This window comes from Pyxicephalus adspersus, chromosome 1 (genome assembly GCF_032062135.1).
Source record: "Pyxicephalus adspersus chromosome 1, UCB_Pads_2.0, whole genome shotgun sequence".
Taxonomy (NCBI): Eukaryota; Metazoa; Chordata; class Amphibia; order Anura; family Pyxicephalidae; genus Pyxicephalus; species Pyxicephalus adspersus.
In genome coordinates, this window is record NC_092858.1 from 14268964 (window position 1) to 14291316 (window position 22353).

Consider the following 22353-nt stretch of genomic DNA (forward strand, 5'->3'; position numbering starts at 1 on the left):
GAAGAAATTTTAGGTGGGTGGCAGCCCCTGTATTGTGAACAAACTCTTTGGTAACCACCCAAAAACAGCCGGGTGGGTGCTGAAAAGTGCCGGGTGGTGCGCCCAGATAAAAGTGCCACATTTAATAATGCACTGTTCTGCCTATAATGTAAGTTGCACAGCACAAATAACCCTATCTCTAAAGAATATTTACCCCTGTTGGGTCATCATGGTTTCCATGCACACTAAACACTGGTATAGAAATATTCAGATTTTCATCTTGGTAGTTAACCCAGGGAAATCTACAAAAAGAAAGCAAACATTTTAAGTAAAATACATGCATATTCACATTATCAGAACAATTACAATTTTGCATAATATATAAAAGCGTACATAATAAAATAAATAAATAGTAAGGTTAAAGTGTAACAACCACCCTTGAATCTTCCCCATCGGTTGGCTGTTTTCCAGGAGATTGTGGCACAAGATAGGGCATAAAATTGGTGTTTCTGATCCATATTTGTTTAATATATCAAATTAAACACGAACCATGAATGTCCTAGTTTAAAAAGATTTTTATTAGATTGACATGAATGTATAATCCAGCCATTCTCAAACAAGGTTCCTCCAATTGCAGCTGATTGGAGATTGGGTGCCAACATCAATTGGTAGAGCGAGCTGCATGATTTTAATGTTTGTAGTCGTCTATAAATGTGTTGTTTAATACACTACTGTATGGGGTGGCAACCTTGGTGGTTCCACTGGTGGTCAAATTAAGAAGCTTTTTTTCCCACTCACCTCCCCAAAAACTGGATTTAATGAAGGTTCCCTCAAACTTCTTAAATATATTGCACACTTTCTGCTCATCTAACATATTCTGGGACTTGGGAGGTATTAGGTCAGCATATGCAGCAAACAAGCACAGGAAGGACACTGCCAGGGTTTTAATGCTCTTTCACTGCCCAATGAAAAGATAGGAATCTTCTTGTCTATGCATTGAGGTCAGGGTTTGAGGCTCTCTAAATGCAGAGCCTGCTCCCAGGTTCCAATCTCGGCCAGGGCACTATCTGCATGAAGTTTGCAGGTTCTCCTCACATTTCCAAAATATGCAGTTAGGTTGATTTGCTTTCCCCAAATTTGACCTTGTACTGTATTAAAGACATATGACTATGGTAAGGACATTGTGAGTTCCTTTGAGGGACAGCTAGTGACATGACTATGGACTTTGTACATTGCTGAGTAATATGTTGGCGCTTTATAAGTATTGTGTAATATATAATAATATATATTGACAAGCATGATATATACATACATATACATATATATATATATATATATATATATATATATCGTGCTTGCCGGTCTGCGACTCCTGTCCAAGCAGCAGACTTTACAGTCTTCGACACTTTAAGAGTACCAGACATCTGTATCACCCTCCATGCACTGACCCCTCCATCAATGGTGTGCCCTGTACAAGCCAAGGAATGCAACCGCAATGTGTGGTGGAGGACACAAGCATCCGACAAAAGTCGGACCTTGTTTAGAACTTTGGATCCTGATTAAAGTTCTAAACAAGGCTGCAGCTCAAACAGTGTAAAGATAACAGATACTGACTAACGAATAGGTAAGTGTAACAATTCTTCTTTTATAGGAACCTGCTTTGGGGAATTTTTGGAGGCAATGTAAATATTAGGCCCTGTTTGACATCAATTAGCTAAATATGATACCAAAAGTCTTGGCATCCAGAACATGAAAAGAGGCAGAATAATGCCTCATGATAAAATATGTATAAAGCCTATTCATAAATATTATGTATAAAGCACCTCAATAATTAGGTTATACTAATTAAACTATAATGTTATTGTTAATCAATTCCACTTTAATTTACAGCCTTGCTGCACAGGAAAGTTCAAGAACTTCAACACAGCATGAGACTTTTCAAGTAATCAACACAGGTGTCCTAAGTTTTATAACTATCAAGCTCACAACAACACAAAATGTTCTTCATACAGAAGAGGGGAGGATAGAAGTCAGTAGATAAGAGCACTCCAGTAGCATTATGGTACTTTAAAGTTGAGCTAATATCCACTTACTGAGAAGAAAGAAATCAGAAGAAAGATGTTCATATAAAAGCTTTTCCACTCAGCCACACACTGCTCCCTATAAAATGTGGATTTAATTGTGTTTAACGTTGAAGTTTCCCCCTGCCAGCCACAATATCATCACCCGCTATGTTCCTATAAATGAGCAACCGGGGCGGACATAAGATACCAGCGCTGGTGTCAATCTTAGATGCAGTGGTGGTATTGCCAATAGGTCAGAAGTACAAAGCAAGCCCTATGAACAGGAACAAAAGGAGTTGATTCACCACAAGGTAGCTCCAACATAATATGCAGTGCTTCACAGTCCATAGTCTTGTCACTAGCTGTCCCTCAAAGGGGCTCACAATTCAATGTCCCTACCATAGTCATATGTCATTAACACAGTCTAAGGACAATTTGGGGGGGGGGGGCAATTAACCTACCCTGTTTTTGGATTGTGGGAGGAAACCCACGCAACCATGTGGAAAACCTTAGAACTCTATGCAGATTATGCCCTGGCCGAGATTCAAACCTGGGACCTAGCACTAAAAAAGGCAAGAGTGCTAACTTCTGAGCCACAATGCTGCCCCGGATGTTTAAGGATGATTAATTAAAATTAAGGTGTCTGGAGTTTAACCTTATAACTGCCCCATAAAAGCCCATTCCCCCTAAATTTGATGCTCATTTATCCGGAAAAAACGGCACACCAACCCAACAAATACTACCCTACCCTTCACTGCCTTGCTGCACATTTAAAAAAATTTATACACAATTTTGGAAGGATCAGTTTTTGGGGCTGTGTGGTTATCCATTTGATGGAAGGTCCATTTTAAAGGACATCATCTGCTCAAGTATTGACTTGCATGCTATATCTCTGGACTCAATCCAAACAAAACGGTATCTGAGTGGATAATTTTGTTGATTCCCAAACCCAGCAGGCTATATTTCTGAAACTACCCAGCAAGTGCTTTTAATGTATTGATATTGGGACAGTTGTCTGAAGTACCATTACGTCTCTGGCAGCTTCTTTTGTTCCGACTTATACATGGCTCTCTGATAAATTGGAGAACATTCTGTGTTGAAATGAGCTCTTTATTAGATGCAGCAAACTGCACAGCGCCTACGCTTCTAATCCAAAAAAGTGAAATTCTATTGCAATCCTGAACAAGCTGCATGGGAATAAGAAAAAATATACAGAAACATTTACTGCCTGATTCCACCCTAATACGCAGTTATACATTGATATTGCAAATTAGATAATTAGAACGTCTCTGATGATATGAAGCAAATATGCACACACAGATCAGCTGGTCAAAAGGGCCAGTCGAAAAAAATGTATGTATTCATTATTAGACTGAGGGTGCGTGCAGATATTAGGGAAGATTAATGAAGATTTGCCCAATTGAGCTGTTTATGATCAGATCAGGGAATGTCTACTTGTGGAAACAGATGGCAGTATTCATTTTTTTATGGGATTGTTCCTTGAGGTGGCCTGCAATGCTGAGGTACCCTGTCCATTGGTACAAATTATTGTCCGCCAACCTCTGTCTAGTATCTGTGAGCAGGGAGAGGGCTGTGTCAAACAAAATATTTTAATGTATAGATTTGTAGCAGCTACATAAATCAATCCCCTAAGCATTTTAATTTAGTAGCAAAAAACAAAAGCAACTGAAGATAGAGGTCCGTGCTGCATCTATTTCAGAACTTGCAGCTCAGCCAATAAGTGATGGATTTTTTCTAACATTTGGAGCCAACATCAATAGGTAATTGTGTAATTCAATACCACTGCTAATCATGGCACACCAGCAATTGGTAGCTGAACAGATAATACTGGCCACTTTAGCAGCGACACTAAGGGGTTGTTTACCAAAAATTGGTCAGATAGAACGGATTCTTCATTTTTTTCCTGACCATTATTTTTATCATGTAACATTTATACAGAATCAATCATTTTTTTTCATGCTGGTAATAAGCGTTCACCATACTGTAACTATCATACATTGGTATATGAGAAAGATGAAAAAATAAACTTGCTTGGCAGCTGATCGCCAAAATGTAGAGCAGCTCTTTACCTGTACTAAATCTAAAAGTTGAACAGTGACAGCCACGGTGTTTGAAAATGCAACCACTGATTGACACTTTAGTCTACAGTAAGGGTGCCCAACCTACAGACCACGGGTTCTGCTCGTTGTCTTGCGGGAGATGGAGTGCACGCTACCAGGAGAGGGCGCTTTCTAAGCATGCTCAGTGTGAGCTCCCTGAGAATGGGCGTGTACTATAAACCAGGCAATCAGCTGTGGCTTGTCCATGCAGATGTCAATTATCTTAATGTATAAACTCCCATATCTCCTACACCAATTGTCATAGAAATGTGAAAATTTCAAGTTACACAGCGGACCTCAAGAGCTCCTACTAAACTCAATTTCAACCCACTAAACATAAGAAGTTGCCAGATATAGGCTCACAAGCATAAACTCCTAATAACAATCAGGGATATTTTCAGACCAGGGTCCTCAAATTAAGTTTGCATGTTAGAGACCCCTGGGGGCGACTTCCATGGTAACAAGCATTAGGGTACTGTTAATTCGCTCTGTGCTGTGGTGCCCTAAAAATAAATTTGCCTGTTAACAAAACTTTAAGGCTGCATTTAGGTTGGAGGTGGGGTTGCGGTGTGAGTACTCCTTCCTCATGCCACAGAACCATGTCCAGGGGCAGACGCTCAGTACCGCTCACTGCCGTTTGGAGTCCAATCTGCAGACGCTACGGTGCGAGGGACTAAGCGGCTGGTGGGGTGCTGTTACACATAGCTAGCCACTTACCTTCTGTAAACCCTAGTGGTATTCTCTATATTAAAGTGCCAAACTCCCACAAGGTTATCAGACCCATAACTGCTTGAAAAATCCAGCGATCACCATCTTTCAATACTGCTAGTGATGATATGCAAAATGGGGGGAGCCTGGTAAAAAGCAGGAATCTTTTAGGCTGGTTACCACTATCATTGTAGGAACAAACTGTTGTCAGTTGGAGTATGACTTCAAAATAAATCTCAATCATGTGATTAGTAGCTGCCTAGGGGCTTATCGAAGGACAAACTTCTAGTAAAATGGTGGAAAAATTGCATTAACAATGTATCAATAATACTTTACTTGCTGTTCACCCCTTTAAGCTACAAATCACCAGATGGAGATTTATTATGAAATCATGCTCCCACTGATAAAAGTCACAAGATTTTACTTCTTTTTTTTTCCCTATCCTTTCTGGGAATTAGTATAGAAAAAGTATTCCAGTTCATATAACTCACTGGATATTTGATATAACTTTAAATTCATAGCAATAAAGTTTGAAAGGTTTTTCTTTTTTGCCAACTACCTTACTTTTGCTCAGTATCTTACCTGCCTTATGTTTCTTGTTCTAGCTAGATAAAAAAAAAAAAAAGTTAGCATTTTCCTATTGCGTGCTTCTGTTCTTGCTCTCCTTTTCTTTATTGCAAAGCCCATTATTATAATTACCTGCATGTGCTAAAGAAATTTATTTAATATTCGATAAAACTGGTTATATTAGCAACTGCAAGATATGTGCAACCAGAAACAAAATGAATATAATGGGGTATTTACCCCTCCGCTTTCAAACATACCATAATTCTCCCTATCTTGAGGAAACTTTCACTGGATCCCTCCCTATCCTCTAACTACCGCCCTATCTCCCTTCTCCCATATGTCTCCAAACTTCTTGAGCGCCTTGTCTACAAAAGACTCTCCGATTACCTGAGCACCAACTCTCTCCTTGACCCTCTCCAGTCTGGTTTTCGAGCTGCCTATTTCACTGAAACAGCCCTTACTAAAGTGGCCAATGACCTCATCAGAGCTAAGTCTCAAGGCAACTTTTCCCTCCTCGTTCTCCCTGATCTTTCCTCTGCTTTTGACACTGTTGATCCCTTCTAATACAAATCATGCTCTCCATTGGTATCAGTGACACTGCTCTCTCTTGGTTTGCTTCCTATCTGTCTGACCGCTCCTTTCAAGTTTATTTCAATGGTAACTTCTCCTCGCCCACTGTCCTCCCTGTTGGTGTTCCCCAAGGGTCAGTCCTCTTTTCTCTGTACACCTCCTCTCTCGGTAGTCTCATATCCTCCTTTGGCTTACAGTACTATCTGTATGTTGATGACACTCAAATCGTTCTGTCCACCCCTGACCTGTCTCCTTCAGTCCTGGATAAGGTCTTATGCTGCCTGTCGGCCATATCATCATGGATGTCTGACAGACTTCTGAAACCAAACCTGGATAAAACAGAACTCACCCCCCCCCTCCTAAATTCCACATCTCCCCTTGAAATGACTAACTGACTAACTGTTAACAACACTGTTATTTGTCCCTCCTCTCAGGCACGTTGTCTTGGCGTCGCCTTTGACTCCCTCTCATCTGCCCCCCATCTTCAGAACATTTCCAGGTACTTTTACTTTTAACCACGCAACATCTTCGAAATCCACCCCTACCTGTCTCCAGAGACCACCAAACTCCTTGTACATGCTGTTATCATCTCTTTACTACTGTAACCTCCTCCTCTCTGGTATTCTACTAACCCGACTCTCTCCTCTACAATCTATTATGAATGCTGCAGCCAGACTCATCCACCCACTGCTCCTCTTCTGCTGCATCTCTTTGCAGTTCTCTCCATTGGCTTCCATTTTACCTTAGAATCAAATTCAAGCTCCTGTGCTTTGCCTTCAAATCCCTCCACAGTTTTTGTCCTACTTATATTTCTGACCTGGTAAAAAAATACTGCCCTAGGCGCTCTCTCAACTCCTCTAATGACCTTCAACTGACTTCCTCACATGCACAGCTACAAGACATTTCTTTAGCTGCCCCAACTCTCTGGAACAGTCTTCCCCGTCCTATTCGGCTTGCTCCTACTTTCTGCTCATTTAAAAGAGCACTCAAAACCCATTTTTTCAATCTTGCCAACCCGTCTTCCTATGTCCTTTAAAACAGCCACTACTTCCCACCACTACATATCTCCCCTACTATTGTGTGTTTATTCCCCCACCTACTAGATTGTAAGCTCTTCGGGGCAGGGTCTTCTCCTCCTGTATCACTGTCTGTATTTGTTTGTCATTTTCAACCCCTATTTAATGTACAGCGCTGCGTAATATGTTGGCGCTATATAAATACTGTTTAATAATAAAAATAATAATAAAATGCCAAACAAGATGGATGTGTTCATATCTAGGCTACATATAAACAAATTGAAAGAAGACAATAACATTGCATAGTCATCAATAAAGAACACAAAAAGTGCTCTTTTTTTAAAAAAAATTCTCCTGATCAAACCAAGTCCAGGCAAAAAGGTGATTACACAATTAAAAAAAAATATAGGAACATTTTTTAGTAAGCGTTTAAAAAGAGAAATAGAGTTGCCCTCAGTTGAATAAAAGAAGGCTGTGAGAGCACCATTTGGGTACCAGCATAAGTTGCATAGATGGAAAAAGTTATATAAAAAAGACCTTTCAGATCCTGGCTATGTAGTTTGTCAGGGGCAACTAAAGCTCCAAGTTGACTGTACAGGATTACAAATCTTTTAACAGGAAAAAGAAAATGCTGCAAATGTCCATCAACAAAGCATAGATGATCCTGCAATCTATGCTTCAAGTCAATACATACTTCACAAATTACAAAAATTTGGGCACCAAGTGAACACCACTTCACAGAATACAAGATGGTTTCTCAATGTAGAAGGAGACACATCTACATGTACCAGCACCTAAACCATGATATATGTAAACACCTTCTGGGTAATAATAGATCATCATAACAATAATACCATAAGAATAGCTATGCTGTATTTCCATAGATAAGGTACTAAGCATTACAATATTAATGCAGAAGGGTAACAATGCAAAATGCACACACAGAAATAAATTATTTAGTCTGCAAAAGAAGGCACTGAGGGTTTTTTTTTACATCCAAAGTTAGGTCTGATAATAGGATATCTCTACATAGTTACAGCTTGGAAAATCAGATTTTAAAATTGCCAGAAGATATAGTTACTCTGAAAGAGAAATACCTTGCAACACTCTTGTGATGATTGATGAATTGGTTTTGTGGCATTTCTGTATATATTAAGAGTGTGGCTATATGAAGATGACCCCAATAATACATAGAGATAGACATACTGGGCCCTGCAGGGGTCAATGGGTTTTTGTTTTTTGCATTAGATCTGCTTCTCTTCACCAAAATATTAGAAATGAATTTAGAAAAACCAGTGGATATCCATACAGGTAATGGACACCAATGGTGGCCAAACGCGACACAAAATTTTCAATAAATTATATATTAAATACGATAAAAGATTGAATTTAAAAGAATTATTTATTTGAGACAGTAATGCTCCCATTGCTTGCTGGTTGTTAAAAAATTCTCCTGATTAATTGTTCGATGTGTATGGTAATAATTTAGGTAAACTTATTATTTACCTAGTCATACACCTAATAATTAGTGTATGGTTAAAAATAAGGTTAATACATGAAACAAAAAGCATTAATATAAATGTCAAAAACAATGACATTTTTAACATTAAGTACATATTACAAGAATCATATTATGAGGAAACTGACAACCTGTAAACATCTTTATTATCTATTTATCTTACTGCTTTACAAAGTTTTTATTTATTGTGTGATTACCAGTTTACATGAAAATTAAATATGAAATGTAATTTTAGTGTGCTTAGAACATTCAAGCTACATAGTTTTCTTTTTTTTTTTTTTGTAAGGATAAGAAAAGATTTGCAGAATTATATAAACAGGACTTGTCTTGAATGTTTAGTGGTTGACGTCAATGTGCTAGTGATGCTGATTTGATAGAATTAAACATAAAAGTGCATAAAAGTGTGTGTATCCAAGCAGAATAGTGGAAGAGTAGCAGGAGAGTTAGGAATAGTAGGAGAGTTCATGTAAAGTCATGTGAAACCTCTTTTAAACCCAAAAGAGAGGCTTAGTATATTATTTTAGCTTAAGCAAGCCTTGGCATTTCATTGCAGCAACCAATATAGAGTGTACTAAAAAATTGAATATGCTCAACAAAAGTAATGGCTGACCACAGATATGCAATAGCAATCAGACTTTGAAGAGGGGTAGGCATACAGTTTCAGTCATTTGTGCACTCCGATACCCTCACCATCTGACATACTTTTTCAGTTGTTCAAAAAGTAGAGCTGATCTCTAAGCAGACTCGTTGAAAAATCTCTACACTTTTCCTCTAAATGGTTAAAATCCTATCACAATCTAGTAATAAGATCTGCCAACACGGAAGGAAATATTACAGGTTTCTGCAGGTTCAATACAAGAAGGCAAATTGAAGAAAGATAGTTCCACAACAGAATTATTTCTGATCCGACAAACACAATTTTCCAGCAGATAAAAACTATTCCAAGACAAGTTCAGAAAAGATGTTTTAATCATAAATGGCCTGGTAATATTGCCTTTCAAAAATGATTTTATTTTCTCTACATGCTAAGGTTAAAAGAAAAAAAAAATTATAACCCAGATCAAGACGGACCTTTCTAAATTAGCTGCATCGAAGGTTTCCGTCCTCCAACCAGAACTTCAATTAAACCCTATTCAGTGTGTTACCCTGAAGATGACAGTTTTATAATGTATTCTTTGTAGGCACTCCTGACCAAGACTTCTCTGGTAATTTTCAACCAACTCTGAGCTTTATGCTTATCTTTTGTTTGGTCTCACCAGATGCCGAGAATTCAGTTGAAACTGTTGATCGTTACTAAACAAAGGTGGAGTGTGGGCCTCCCGTATCTGTTCTTTTATTATATGACAAATTACCTTTCTATGATTTGTGTTGCAAAGGGTTGGCTAAACAGTGGATTGTGATGGAAACGGAGGTCTCATCTATTCCTCTTCAGGGCCTTTCTTGGTACTCTACCATGGGCACCACTCTCCAAATAGCAAGGTCTTCCTTCCAATCTATAGGCCTTTCGCTTTTCCTTTAACACCTGTAAACTGGTAATCCTGATTTTCCGCAAAGTATGGAAAATATGAATTTGAAACACCTTCTGGCATGTAATAAATGTGTTTTGCCCGAGATGAGAGATGGCTAGCCCAAAATGAAATATGTGCACACACTGATGAGCTCCTTGGTTTTTCATGCCCATTACCATCTATGAGTTGCTTTGTGTGGGTAAACTCCCATCTCATCATTCAATGTCCCAGATAAACACTATTCTATGTCTACCCACAGAGGGTTCTTGCTCAGTGAGGGTGGCATACAGTATTTTTTTTCATAACCTAAATTACCAGGCTCAAAGTTGCATTTTTCTGGTCATGTCACTCAGTCTGCCCATTTTGTTTTTTCTTCCATAGCTAAGGTAACCATGGTAGTTCAGGGGGATTATCTGGCCACTTGTCTTCTTCACATGAGTAGAGATTTTCCAAATGAAGGAGCTGATTGCTACACTGCAAAACAATGAAGAACATTTCAGATCAAACTGAATATCATGGCTTTTGATCCACGGACTCTCACCTGAGGACAATGGCAAAAAAAGCTTCATGCTGTCTAGCTCCTTACCTAGGTTACACCCCAGCTAAGCCCTTAGGATTGGTCCAGATAGTTTGGTAGGTAGGGTTCAGGTCTTTGATCCATGTGGAATGCCAATTTCTCTCTCTATCCCTATTTTTCTGAATGCTTTCATATGCCCTTCTTCACTTCCTTTACCCACACATTTAAACCTTTCGCCCTTTTTCTACTTTTTAATCATTTGTGGTTTGGTTTATACGGTTTAAGGATTGTGTTCTTAGACAAAGCTATTGTTTAAATCCCAGTGGTAGGAGTTTGTTTATACAAGCATACATCCTTGACAAGATGCTATGTATCCTGCTCTATTGTTTCCATGTGTACCTTGAATAATCATGTATGTCCTTGTTAAATGTATCTCTTTAGCCTGTTATAAATGTATAAATAGAGATTTTTTTTTTTTTACTTTTTTTCACTTCTTCTTCTTTTAGCAGTCTGACCATCAAACTACTGTTTCTGAAGATAAGAATTACTAGAACCCAGATCCAAGAAAGTTTTCGGGATCCCCATGGTCTCCTGTAGTAGAAAATTATCCTGGCGTTGGACATTCAAATATTTACATATTTTTAAAAAGCCGCAAATTTAGAAAAAAAATAACATATATCACTCCTCAAAAGTCCAAACTCTTCAGTTTATGTGGATTTTGATCCGCTGTGCATCTATTCTTTGAGCATATGAATTTTGTAATATACTCCATTAGCGTGAATCATCGGGACATGTGTGACCTCTATGGTAAATAATATGTCTATTAGTTTATGTAGATCTTTTAACTATGGCTCCAGAAATTGCTCTGCATATCCTCAGTGAGAATTTCACCTTGAAACATCTAGAAATGATGTGCCTCATAAAATATGAAAAGCGCTCCACGTAGCATAAACCGGTTTTTATAGATACAAAACTAAAAACATCCTGCCAAAGTTTACTGCTCCTCAATAGGTTTCATCTGCCAGGCTTTATATAAATATATATTATTAAATTTATTGAAAAAGTCTGGCAGACAAAACATGACCGGACATACAAATGTACGGACATTACCCCCCCTGCTCTTTGACATGTTTCCCCTGCTATGATTACACTGGTCAACAAACATTTTCTTGCCAAACAGGTTAAAGACATTTTTGGTTATGTTTGATGCACAGATTCCAAATATGGTATTGGTTTTGCTACATTGGCTCTAGTTTTTGAAATAATGACCTCAATAATACCCTCTTAGAATATAGTCTCAGTATATTTACAGAACTAAACACAAAGAAGTCATTGAAAAACTCAGTTTGTATGATTTCCTTTTGTGCTGATGATCAGGACAATCACGTTGAAGTCTCCAGCAGTAGTCTGCCATCATGTGTCTATCCCATCTGCCCTGATACCTTTCTTCCATCACCTTTATATCTTGATGGAACCTCTCCCCCTTGTTCCTCACTGAAATCGCCAAGGTTTTCTGGAAATTTTTGCAAATGGCTATGGAGATAGTGTACCCTTATGCTCAAAGTGGCAGCCAAATTTTTAAAGTTTAAGAGCAAGTTTTGTACCAGTTCTTCATTATTTTGTGCTTTATGGTTTCCCAAGAAGTTCCTGGCAACCAAACCATAGCTGTGCCAGGCAGAAGCTTCAGTCCCAGTCATGTAACTTGTGAAACTTGAATCATTTATCAGTTTCCGAATCTGGGGTCCATCAAAGATTCCTGCTTATAATTTTTCAGTACTCAATCCAGGGAAGAATCTACAAATGTATTTGAAGCAATCACCATCCTTCATTAATGCCAACTTTATGTGTAGTGGAGGGAGAAAGATTTTTTTCTTTGTCAACCATTAATGCGTTAATGATGTGCGCTGCACCTTATATTCATGTTTTCCTTTGGAGGCCATGTCACTTTTTTCCAGTGATCCTGCTTTGCTCTACTATTCCACAAGCAGATGAAACATGGCTACTTTGTGTATCCACTTTGCTGTCCAAGTAGAAAGTTCACCATTTTTAAACCAAAACATATGGACAATTGGTGTTCACGATAGCAAAGCTTTTGTAAGACCGTTTTTATATTTTCATATTCTTCTTTAGGTTTGTTGAGTGAACAATTGGAATTGATGCATAGCAGTTGCCACTATGCAGTAAAACAGATTTCAAACTGCAAGTGGAACTAAGAAAAGTTGCGAGTCTTCTACTTGGTATTCTGGTACTCCCATATGGGCTAGTAGCCCAGGGATGTTACAACAGTACACAAAGTCTTCATCTTCACTGAAATATGGTGGGAGTGTCACCTCTCTTGTCCTATAAACCTTTATTTTAATTTCCTGTCTCAGACAGTTCTTTTCTTTTAGTCTGGATGCTAAAAGTGTTTTGACAGACTTAGGTCATAAAATAAATCATTGAGCTCTTCTTGGGCGAACTGCTGGTTTGATGAAACACTTCCTTCATATTCCCTTCCACTGATAACTCCTGGATTACGCTCCAAACCCTGTATATCCTCCATGTTGGATACAGGAATATCAGGGAGTGTACTGAACACTGGTATGGGAACATCAGCACCATGCGGCACAGGTTGTCTTGCTGATTCCACATCAGGGTACTCCCACTTGTTTTTCTTGTATCGATTGAAACCTTTTACAAACACAGCACAAAAACAACTATCATTATGATGATTTTTGGGCTCTCGCCATACCATAGCTACACTAAATTTTAAACTTTTCAGTTTTTTTATTTTTCCAGTTTTCCATACCAAATGGGGAGCCCAATACTTATCTTGGTCCCCCAGTTTAATACCAAAATATGCAAGATATGCTTGTTTCACAAATTCTGTAATTTTTCTTCTCTGTTGTTGCTGAGAATATTCACCACAAATGTAGAAAAATACATTAGGGTCATTTAAACAAATTGTTCCTGAAGAACTGTAAAAAAGAAAATGTCCAAATAAAATGAAGGCAAATGAAAGTTTCATGAAAATAATGCTACATTTAATATATAAAATGCAAAACATTGGTGTTAATAAAGATTGATAATAATATGCTGTGTTAACATCTGATGTTGGTAAAATTGTCTATTCTGATTCCAGCATCACAAGAACTAAAGCCAATTCAATGAAACTGATGTCATTTCTGGATTCAGCAGACCTGCAATACACTAAATATATTAAAAAATCCTCGGCAAGTGAAATTTTTTTTGTTGAGCAGTGTTATCATTTGTATATATATCCAGTTAGCACAGACAATAGGAAGCTAGGTGTTGACAGTGCAATTGTGGGTGAATAGAGCAAATAGCAAAGGTTTTTTTTATCCAGTTTTGTACTATAACGTGAGTTTTTGTAGCATATTTTTTAATGCTTTTATCAATAAAAGTACTCATATAATATGTGGAATGCTTTTTTATTTTATGAGGTACATCATTTAGGTTTTGTTCAAGATGGCGTTCTCACTGAGGATATTCACGAAGCTTCCAGGACCGAAAAAGGCAAGATTTACCTAAATAATAGACCTACTATGGGAAGTGAACCGAAATGTTTCCTTTGTCAAAATAAAAGACATGGTAGAAAAGACTGAATAGGAAGCCTGCAGCCTCGGACATGTGCAGAAGTAGCTTTCCTCTACGGTAAAAAAAAAGAGATTTGATGCGAACATTTTCTGGAAGAGCATTACCCAATCTCGTGCTTGCGCAGTGACAGACTGGGTGATGTAGGAAGGAGATGGCAGCGCCAGTGTTCAGTTTGTGCCCAGGCGGCACAGGGGGCACTGGACTAGGACTGTGGTAGGATAAATGGCTTTCCACCCATAAAGGTAAGTGTTTTCTTTTTGTTTTGTTTTTTATGATAGTTCAGCAAGTCTCCCCAATCTGGCACTTTTCAGTAATCACCCGGCTGTTTTTGGGTGGTTACTAAAAATTTATACAATACAGAGGCTGCCACCACTTAGAGTTTCTTAACACCCATCTTAAAAATAATTCTGGGGAAAATATGAACCTGGTGATAATTAGAAATCTTTGCTGCTCACTTTCCTTAAAGATGAATTAAAACTTCAATTTTTTTACTACTGTAATGAGGGGCAGCATAAACAGTAAGACATGTGCTGGCGGAATGCTGAACCATTGATTAGAACAAAGCACAGTAGTCCAGGTGTCATCAGTCTTACACACCCCTTGATAAGTGTTTTAATCAACAGTGCAGGTCAGCAAGTACGAGAACTGTTGATTCGAGCACTAAGCAAGACAACCAACATTTATTACTGTGCATGCACTCAGACTGCATAACATTCATTAAAATCCTGTGCTTTGATCTCTCCGAGCATGATGGAAAAACCTTTCCAGCTGGTCACAATGATTGTGGGATTTACATTCTCTAACCTGCATACAGGCATACATAAACAGAAATAGAAGGAATTGTAGAAATGAAGTCATCTGTGCTTCTACGTTAGTATTTTATAGTCCCAGAGAAATAGAAATCAGCTGGGATTAAACAAGGCAAACCACTCAAACACCCCCAAAGGTACAAAAGTATATATCAAACTACGATCTAATAACCAGAAGAATTGAGCTCAGGAGAGAGGACAGGTGTACATATTTATGATGTAAGCGTGTAACTTGCTTGATCAATACCCTTTTATTTAACTGAGGTCCACCTTGTTTTCTTAGGAAATATGGCAAGTGAAAAAGGAAATGACAAGAACTTACACATATTTTAGGTATTTCTAAAATGCTAGTCAAGCTCTGCTCAGCAAAACTGCAAATATGAGCATGAAGCTTGCAGGTTCTCCCTGTGTTTGTGTGGTTTTCCTCCTGCATCCCAAAAACATGCAGTTAGGTTAACTGGCTTCCCCCCAAATTGGCCTTGGACTGTATTAATGACATACGACTATGGTAGGGACATTAGTTTGTAAGCTCCTTAGAGAGACAGATAGTGACATGACTATAGACTTTGTACAGCGCTGCGTAATATGTCACTGCTATATAAATACTGGGTAATAATATTAATAATAATAATAAGAGAAGGACTGTTCCAGTCTTAGACTGAAACTTCAGCTCTGCTATCAATAACAAGGAGCAGGATGTTGAATATCATTGTGTAGAAAACTTCAGATAGAATTGATCATAAATCAGGGAGGAATTACAAAGCTAAATATCATTTAAATTTTGGCATGTTTTTGGTTTCCATTTGCAGTTGCACAGATAGATGTCATGCTGGCATTTTTCAATTTGGCCAGTTATATTCTTCAAGGTGCACCCGTGCCATCTAGTGGAATTCACTGATAATACACCAAATGTATAGACAATTGCTATGTAGTTGTCAAATGTTTAACTACCATTATTATTATTTATTTGCCATGCAACTCATACAGCAGGAGCACTTAACCTTTTACCATTTATTAATCACAATGGATTGCTCCCATAAACCTTTTATCAGACCAGTGTTCTCCCTAGAATTTTTTTAGCTGGGTGGGGAGAGGCTGTAGCTGGGTGGTCAGAAAGTAGGCAGGGCAAGACATGACAACATTTTGCTCCCAGTGGTTGTTGCCATAAGTATCTAGTAACCCCTATAATTCTGTCACCTTTTTAACATCCCCTATACCTTCTCTAAATTTTCTAATACTCATTTCCCAAATTTTTGAGAATACTCGCCTAAAATTAAAATCATAATTAATGTAGTGTTGTGCAGGAAGAGCGTGATGTTTACTTTGCTGCAGCAACCAACCGGCATGCTGTAATCACTTTTGTAAAATATGAAGTCTAATTTGTTGATGTTAGCGCTTTATGAACACCATTTTATTGTCACAGATAATCTGTAAAAACAGCACTGCTGCTATAAACATAATCACTTCCCCAGCTCCCCGGATAACTCGTTCACTTGAATAGCTGTGGCTCCATGCCTGCATCTCCTGGGTAAAATAATGAGTGCTGTATGATTATGTTTCTACAAGAAAATTAGGAATTACATTTTCATATATTTGTTACCGCCTGCAATATGAGGGCTAGAAAAAAACAGAATTAAATGAAAAAATGAAATATGTTTATATTTCTTAACAATTTGGTGTCGTTATGTGGAATTTCAGGGGTTAGAAAGTACAGACAGAAAATTTATTTTAATATGACCTGCATGTCAAGCCTTCAGCTATGCTAATGGCATAAAGATTTATTAGGTTTTACTGCATGTTATTTGACTAAAATTTGAGGATGCTTTTTTATATTTAGTGCTGTTTTTTCATCAAGAGAAAGTCAGGTAAAGGGTTGACTCTGCCTGTTGTAACTAAATTAGAGTCACATGTATAGAATGGCATACTTGATAAAAGAAGAGTTGCTGTGCTCATCGTTTCTTCAATACAATTTTTTGCTCCTTATCAGCTGCTGCATATGTATGTGTGAGGTTGGATATGTCAGACACCTATTTCTACCATCTTATGCTGTTGCTCCAACTGGACCATACGACCCCTGGTGACATTCAACCAAAGTGAAATGTCAGCAAACCACAGTGCATGGCGAGGATGCAGGTATTTCACACACCCAGAATTGTAAAGTACATGTAATGGCCAGGAACAGGAGAAAAGGCATATTTAAACAAATGGGCACTCAGAATAAAAAGTAGTTTTTACAAGTATTCTAATAAGACCAGTAACCATATAAAGTTGAGAATACTTTTTTTTCTTAAAAATATCATTGTAAAAAGAATCTCAGTTTGTGCATAGGTCACACTGGTAGATGGTGTTGTGTCCTCTTGCAAAATGTGTAACAAACTTTAGTGGTTGAAAAAATTTTACAGCAGCTTTTCTCAACCTTTTTAACTTCGAGGAACCATTGAAATAACTGTTAATGTCTTAAGGAACCCCCTGCTATAAATATTTTATCCACAGCTACAGTCTATTACACTCTATTATTATGTGATGGTCAGTGGGAAGAATGTCACCGAAATAGCCAAAAAGATCATTGGTGCCAGTTAAACTGACCTGAGAGGCACGCATTGCTCATTGTTTACTAATATGGGCAGGAACCCTTGTACGCGTAACCTCAACCCTGGTTGAAACACAATGTTTTAAAGTTTGTTACACACTCTGTTGTAGTTATAAAATAGGATAAATCTTTGAATGGGTTCACCTGTTATGGTGACAACTGTCAAAGATGGGAAGTATTTTTTATTTAAGGAAAGTTTTCCACTCACATTTTTTTTTTTTTGTAAGACACAAAGTAAAGTAAACGGAAAGTTTTAGGGTCATAGAGCAGAACGTAGGGGGATTCAAAGAATCTCTATCAAAGGGGGACATGCCATCTCCATTGGGGATGATTTCTCTTACTACTGTGTTAAGGAACGTAGAGGAAATATCTCCCACACAAAGACACCAAGAGAAGAGCATACAAGATCTAACCCTTTCGCATTTTTTCAAAATAACATTTGGATGGATTTCATTTTAATTCCTGACACGCATTCCTATCTTCAGGTAAGGCGCTGACTGAATTTCATTAACCTGGAAAATTCGGACTTGTAATTACATAGGAGGCTGAGATGTCAACCCTTAACGTAGATTCTCCATAATGATGGGCTAGGGTAAAACTATGAACTTCAAAAACAAAAAGCCCTGAAGACATGTTAGATGGTGCGTAATGCAGCCTACATTAATCTTTTTAAAACTATTCATTTTCAGAGAAAGGACCATTTAAACACAAAATCCGAATTATTGAACAAAGTAATGGCAGGCAGGATAAAGCAAAGGAAAAGAAAAATCATTTTTATTTGTACCCCCTCTGTAGTGATAAATACAAAAATAGAAGGGTTAAAAAGTGGCTTCTTTCTTTTGCCTGTGTGCTATTGGTGAAATTTTCCTTTACTTCCTGTCCCATAGAAAAAGCAACATATTTACTGGAAGATTTCTCCTTTATTCTATCCTGATGACAACTCAGAATATTGGATATTTCCCACACTTGCAGTCCCTGTGACATTGGTCATGAGGGCAAAAAAAAAAAGAGGGTCAATCTCAATAGGGATAAGCAATAAAAGCTTTGCAGAGGCTGCTTCTGGTTGAGCCTCAATTGTTTTATTTACCCAGTGGGAGGGGGCTGCACTACACATTCATGTGTAAATCAAATCTGTAGAAAGGAAGTGTATGGTCAGTGTGTAGTCGGTTGTATTACACAAAACAGTGGAGTTAGTTTATTCTTAACATGCATCACACTTACTTGCTGTAGCTAAAATTAACCGACTGGTCACTGAGAACTTCAAACTGAACCGGGCGATCCCCCATACAGTATTTTCTCAGAAGTTCCATACAAGTGTGTAGAGTCTTCCTGGAAGGTTTGTTGTCATGAAAAAGATCTCCACCAAAGAGCAAGAAGTCAACCTGTGAGAAGAAGTGAAAGCTGTTACCATCTGTTTAAGCTGTTTAAGGGATTTGAGTCAATCTATACACATTTGTAAAAGAGACTGCTGCTGTCTGACTAACAAGCAGTGTAAATAATCCAGGACAAGTCCCAGGGCTGGTGTGCTTCTTGTAAAGAAATGACAGCTTCAGCTAGACAGATGTATAGGCTACATGAGAATTCCACAGTTTCAAAAATACAAACTTCTTAACAATATATACAACTTAAAAATGCCAAACAAGCAAAATGGGATAACAAATCACATCATATATGGTACAATCAATAAAATGCTATCAAAGAATGTTTTGGTCCCGACTCATTTCGTGCCTACAACCGCTTCTTCAGGGGATTTGAAAGAAGAACAGCCCAAATATCGAGAAGGTAATTTAAACAGATCGTGAGAATAATAAATACATGACATCAACCTAAGACCATTCACCAAGTAGCAATCAAATGCTCAATGATAGCATAACATTTTACCCAAAATGATGATCAAAGCCAAGTATGCACACAAAAGTACACACAAAGCAGTGTCATACAGAACTCTGGATTGATGTCAACCATGTTAGGTCCTATTTACCTAGTTGATATAGGAGGTCCTTCTTCTATTGTGTTATGGGGATATGACATTTTCCTGATGTATTCAGTATGATTGGGGGGAACTCATACTATATTTGAATTGTGAGTTCACAGAATTATAAAAATTCACAAACACCAAAGGCAGACAATCATAATACTGAGCTATGCATGGTGAAATTGTCAGGGTCTCATGAGCAGCAATATCCTGCATCCAATCTGTCTGTCCCACAACATTCATTGGGAGCTTAATATCCAAAAATTGAATAACCGTGTAAAGTTTCCAGCAAATAGGCAAACTCAAAACATTTCCAAGTCAAGGAACAATGGGTGTTGGTTGCAAAGCAAGAACATGCTTTTAAATAATACAATAATGTACTAGGTGGTACACAACTGGTACTGAAACTCAATTTTATTTATGACACCAACACCAATGCAAACATTAATAAACTTTGTTTGACATTTTTGTCACTTTGCCTCTGTTGCTTGCATTGTTTTCAAGCACCCCATTCGGAATGGATGATTTCTTAGGAAATGTAACTTTAAACTCAAAATCAAAAAATCACACCTTTAATCCTGCAGATCCATCGGGAAGTTTCTTCATTTGGGTCGTGCGTTGTCCCAGTATATGTCTTCGGTCCAGTGCAGAAGAAGCGCCAGGCGGCAACATCTTCTTCTCTCTTCTTCCTGGTTCTTCTTCCTACATCACCCAATCTTACACTGTGCAAGCCCAAGATCGGGTGACGTAGATGGGGTGAAAAATTGCCAATCACACCGCGCATGTGTAAGGTCAGCAATTTTTTTCTTCCATTAAAGAAAGAACTCCTTCTGCACATGCCTGAGATTAGGACAAAAAGGGGAGGTGACAGAAAGAAGTGACAGAAAAGCAGTTCAGACAGAAAGGAGAGGTGCTGAAAAAAAAAAAAAAAAAAAGGTGTCTACCCTTTTATGTAAAAACTTTTGAATTTAGGTCCACTTTAATGGAATGTTCTGAGAAATTATTTATACTTCTTTTGGTATGTAATTACTGCTTCTTGGGTCAGCTATACAGGTCCAAATCCTCCCACAGCCTGTGGCACTACAATGGTGGAGAGCCAGCTGATCGACAACCTAATCTCTTTGTCATTCTGGATTTTCATCCAAACAGGATGTTTCTTGTTAGCACATAAACAAAGTAGTACAATTAATTGACTTCTTGTGATGCTTCTTTTTTCCTAAATTCTGGTGTACAGGTGTTGCTGGCACCTAGTCTGTGCAGGTACTTACACCCATAACATAAATTAAATCAATTTAATCCTGTATTAACGAATACATAGTGTAGCAGGATGAAATTTTATGATGCCAAATGCGCATGGTATTTCGCATCATCTATCTCAATTTCTCCTGGAAAGGATATTAAAAGGCATGGATAGGGCCATGTGTAATTATGTTGCTGCAAAATATGGGATCCACGCCTGAAAGGTCTTGTAAAGAATGGAAGGATAAGGCATTCCCCCCTTTTCCAGGCCAGATATAAGCAATGGCTCTGGCAAACCAGGCCACTGATAAAAAGGCATCTGCCTTTGAGACAGGGGAAGTGACAGCCTGAGGTCCGGTGGCTCAGATGTAAGGTTGGGTGCAGCCTGTATGCTGGGAGTGCGAGGTTCCACAGGAGGAAGTTTAGGTCTGGTAGACAACTAACTCTGCAGAGTGTCAGAAATCCAGGAGGCTAAAGTTCGCATTTTCTGTCATACTAAGATGTTGCTTTGCTTTGTTTTTTTGATCCTCGCACGTCTAGGGAATCTGTGCATCCTTCTGGCTCACCCACCTTGCAGTCCCCTGCTGCCAGCACCAACTCTGCTTCTGGATCCAACTCTTTAAACACTTCCTGGTCCAGGTCATGTGCCTCTCGATCAGCTGCTCCCTTGCCTCACAGCACTAGAGCAGGGGTAGTCAACAGGTGGATAGCGATCTACCGGTAGATCGCAAAGGTAACAACAGTAGATCGTGAAGCCCTGCCTTTCAAAATAAACTCCACCGAGCACAGGAGTTACTAAGTCCAAGATTTTTATAGTTGGTAGATCATTTTGACTTGGTCTTTTTAAAAGTAGCTCGCAAGCTAAAAATATGTGGGTACCCCTGTGCTAGAGTGTTCCCCAGACTCACTCCATCTGCTGGCAGACATGAGAATAACATCTGAGACTGTCTCGTCAGCAGCACTCCCTCTGCTGGTGGGTTTGGTGTCTGCGGCTCAGATGACCCACAATCATCACATGACATCCCCCTTTTAAGCAAGCAGCTGGCAACAGGAAGTTGCCTGGACAAGGAGTTCCTTGTGGTTCTGCTCCCAAGTTTCTACTGCTCCAGTTTGTGCGTTCTGTTCCTGATCTATCTGTGTACCGACCCCGGCTTGTTTCCTGACGACTCCCGATTGCTGCCTGCCCTGACCTTAGGCTCGTTCAGCTATTCTTTGGCTCTCACTCTGGCACTATCTTTCTGTTCCTGCAAGTTAGCAGTCACCTGCCTTGGCGGGCATGGGGACGCAACCTGGCAGCAGTTCGCTGCACAACAACCTCACCTCTAGAGAAGACTGAGCTACTGCTTAGACCCTGCGCTCAATGCATGTCTCCACCCACTGGGTTGGTGACACAGAGGGTCCACAACTTTGCCCTGTGGAACCATGACAGTTTTTGGAGTTTTTTTGCAAAGAAAAGTGGGTAGAGTGCCCTGTGATTGAATACAGCTGTCTGCAGGGAGTGCATTTGATGCTAATCTCCCACAATAGCTTTAATAAGTTTTGTCTTTTATGTCTGTTGGGAGTTCAGAAAATGTTT

At 38.7% G+C, this 22353-nt stretch overlaps 1 protein-coding gene across 1 annotated transcript in view; it reads right to left on the minus strand.

Annotated features, from left to right (window-relative positions):
- Nucleotides 1-18945, minus strand: part of MRE11 (MRE11 homolog, double strand break repair nuclease) — a gene marked incomplete at its 5' end in the record, with an annotated part of 126849 nt that extends 107904 nt beyond the window's left edge. Inside the window, 2 exon segments of the mRNA XM_072402671.1 lie at nucleotides 194-281; nucleotides 18785-18945. Of these exon segments, the coding sequence (XP_072258772.1) occupies nucleotides 194-281; nucleotides 18785-18945 (249 nt within the window).
- Nucleotides 18946-22353: the final 3408 nt, after the last annotated feature.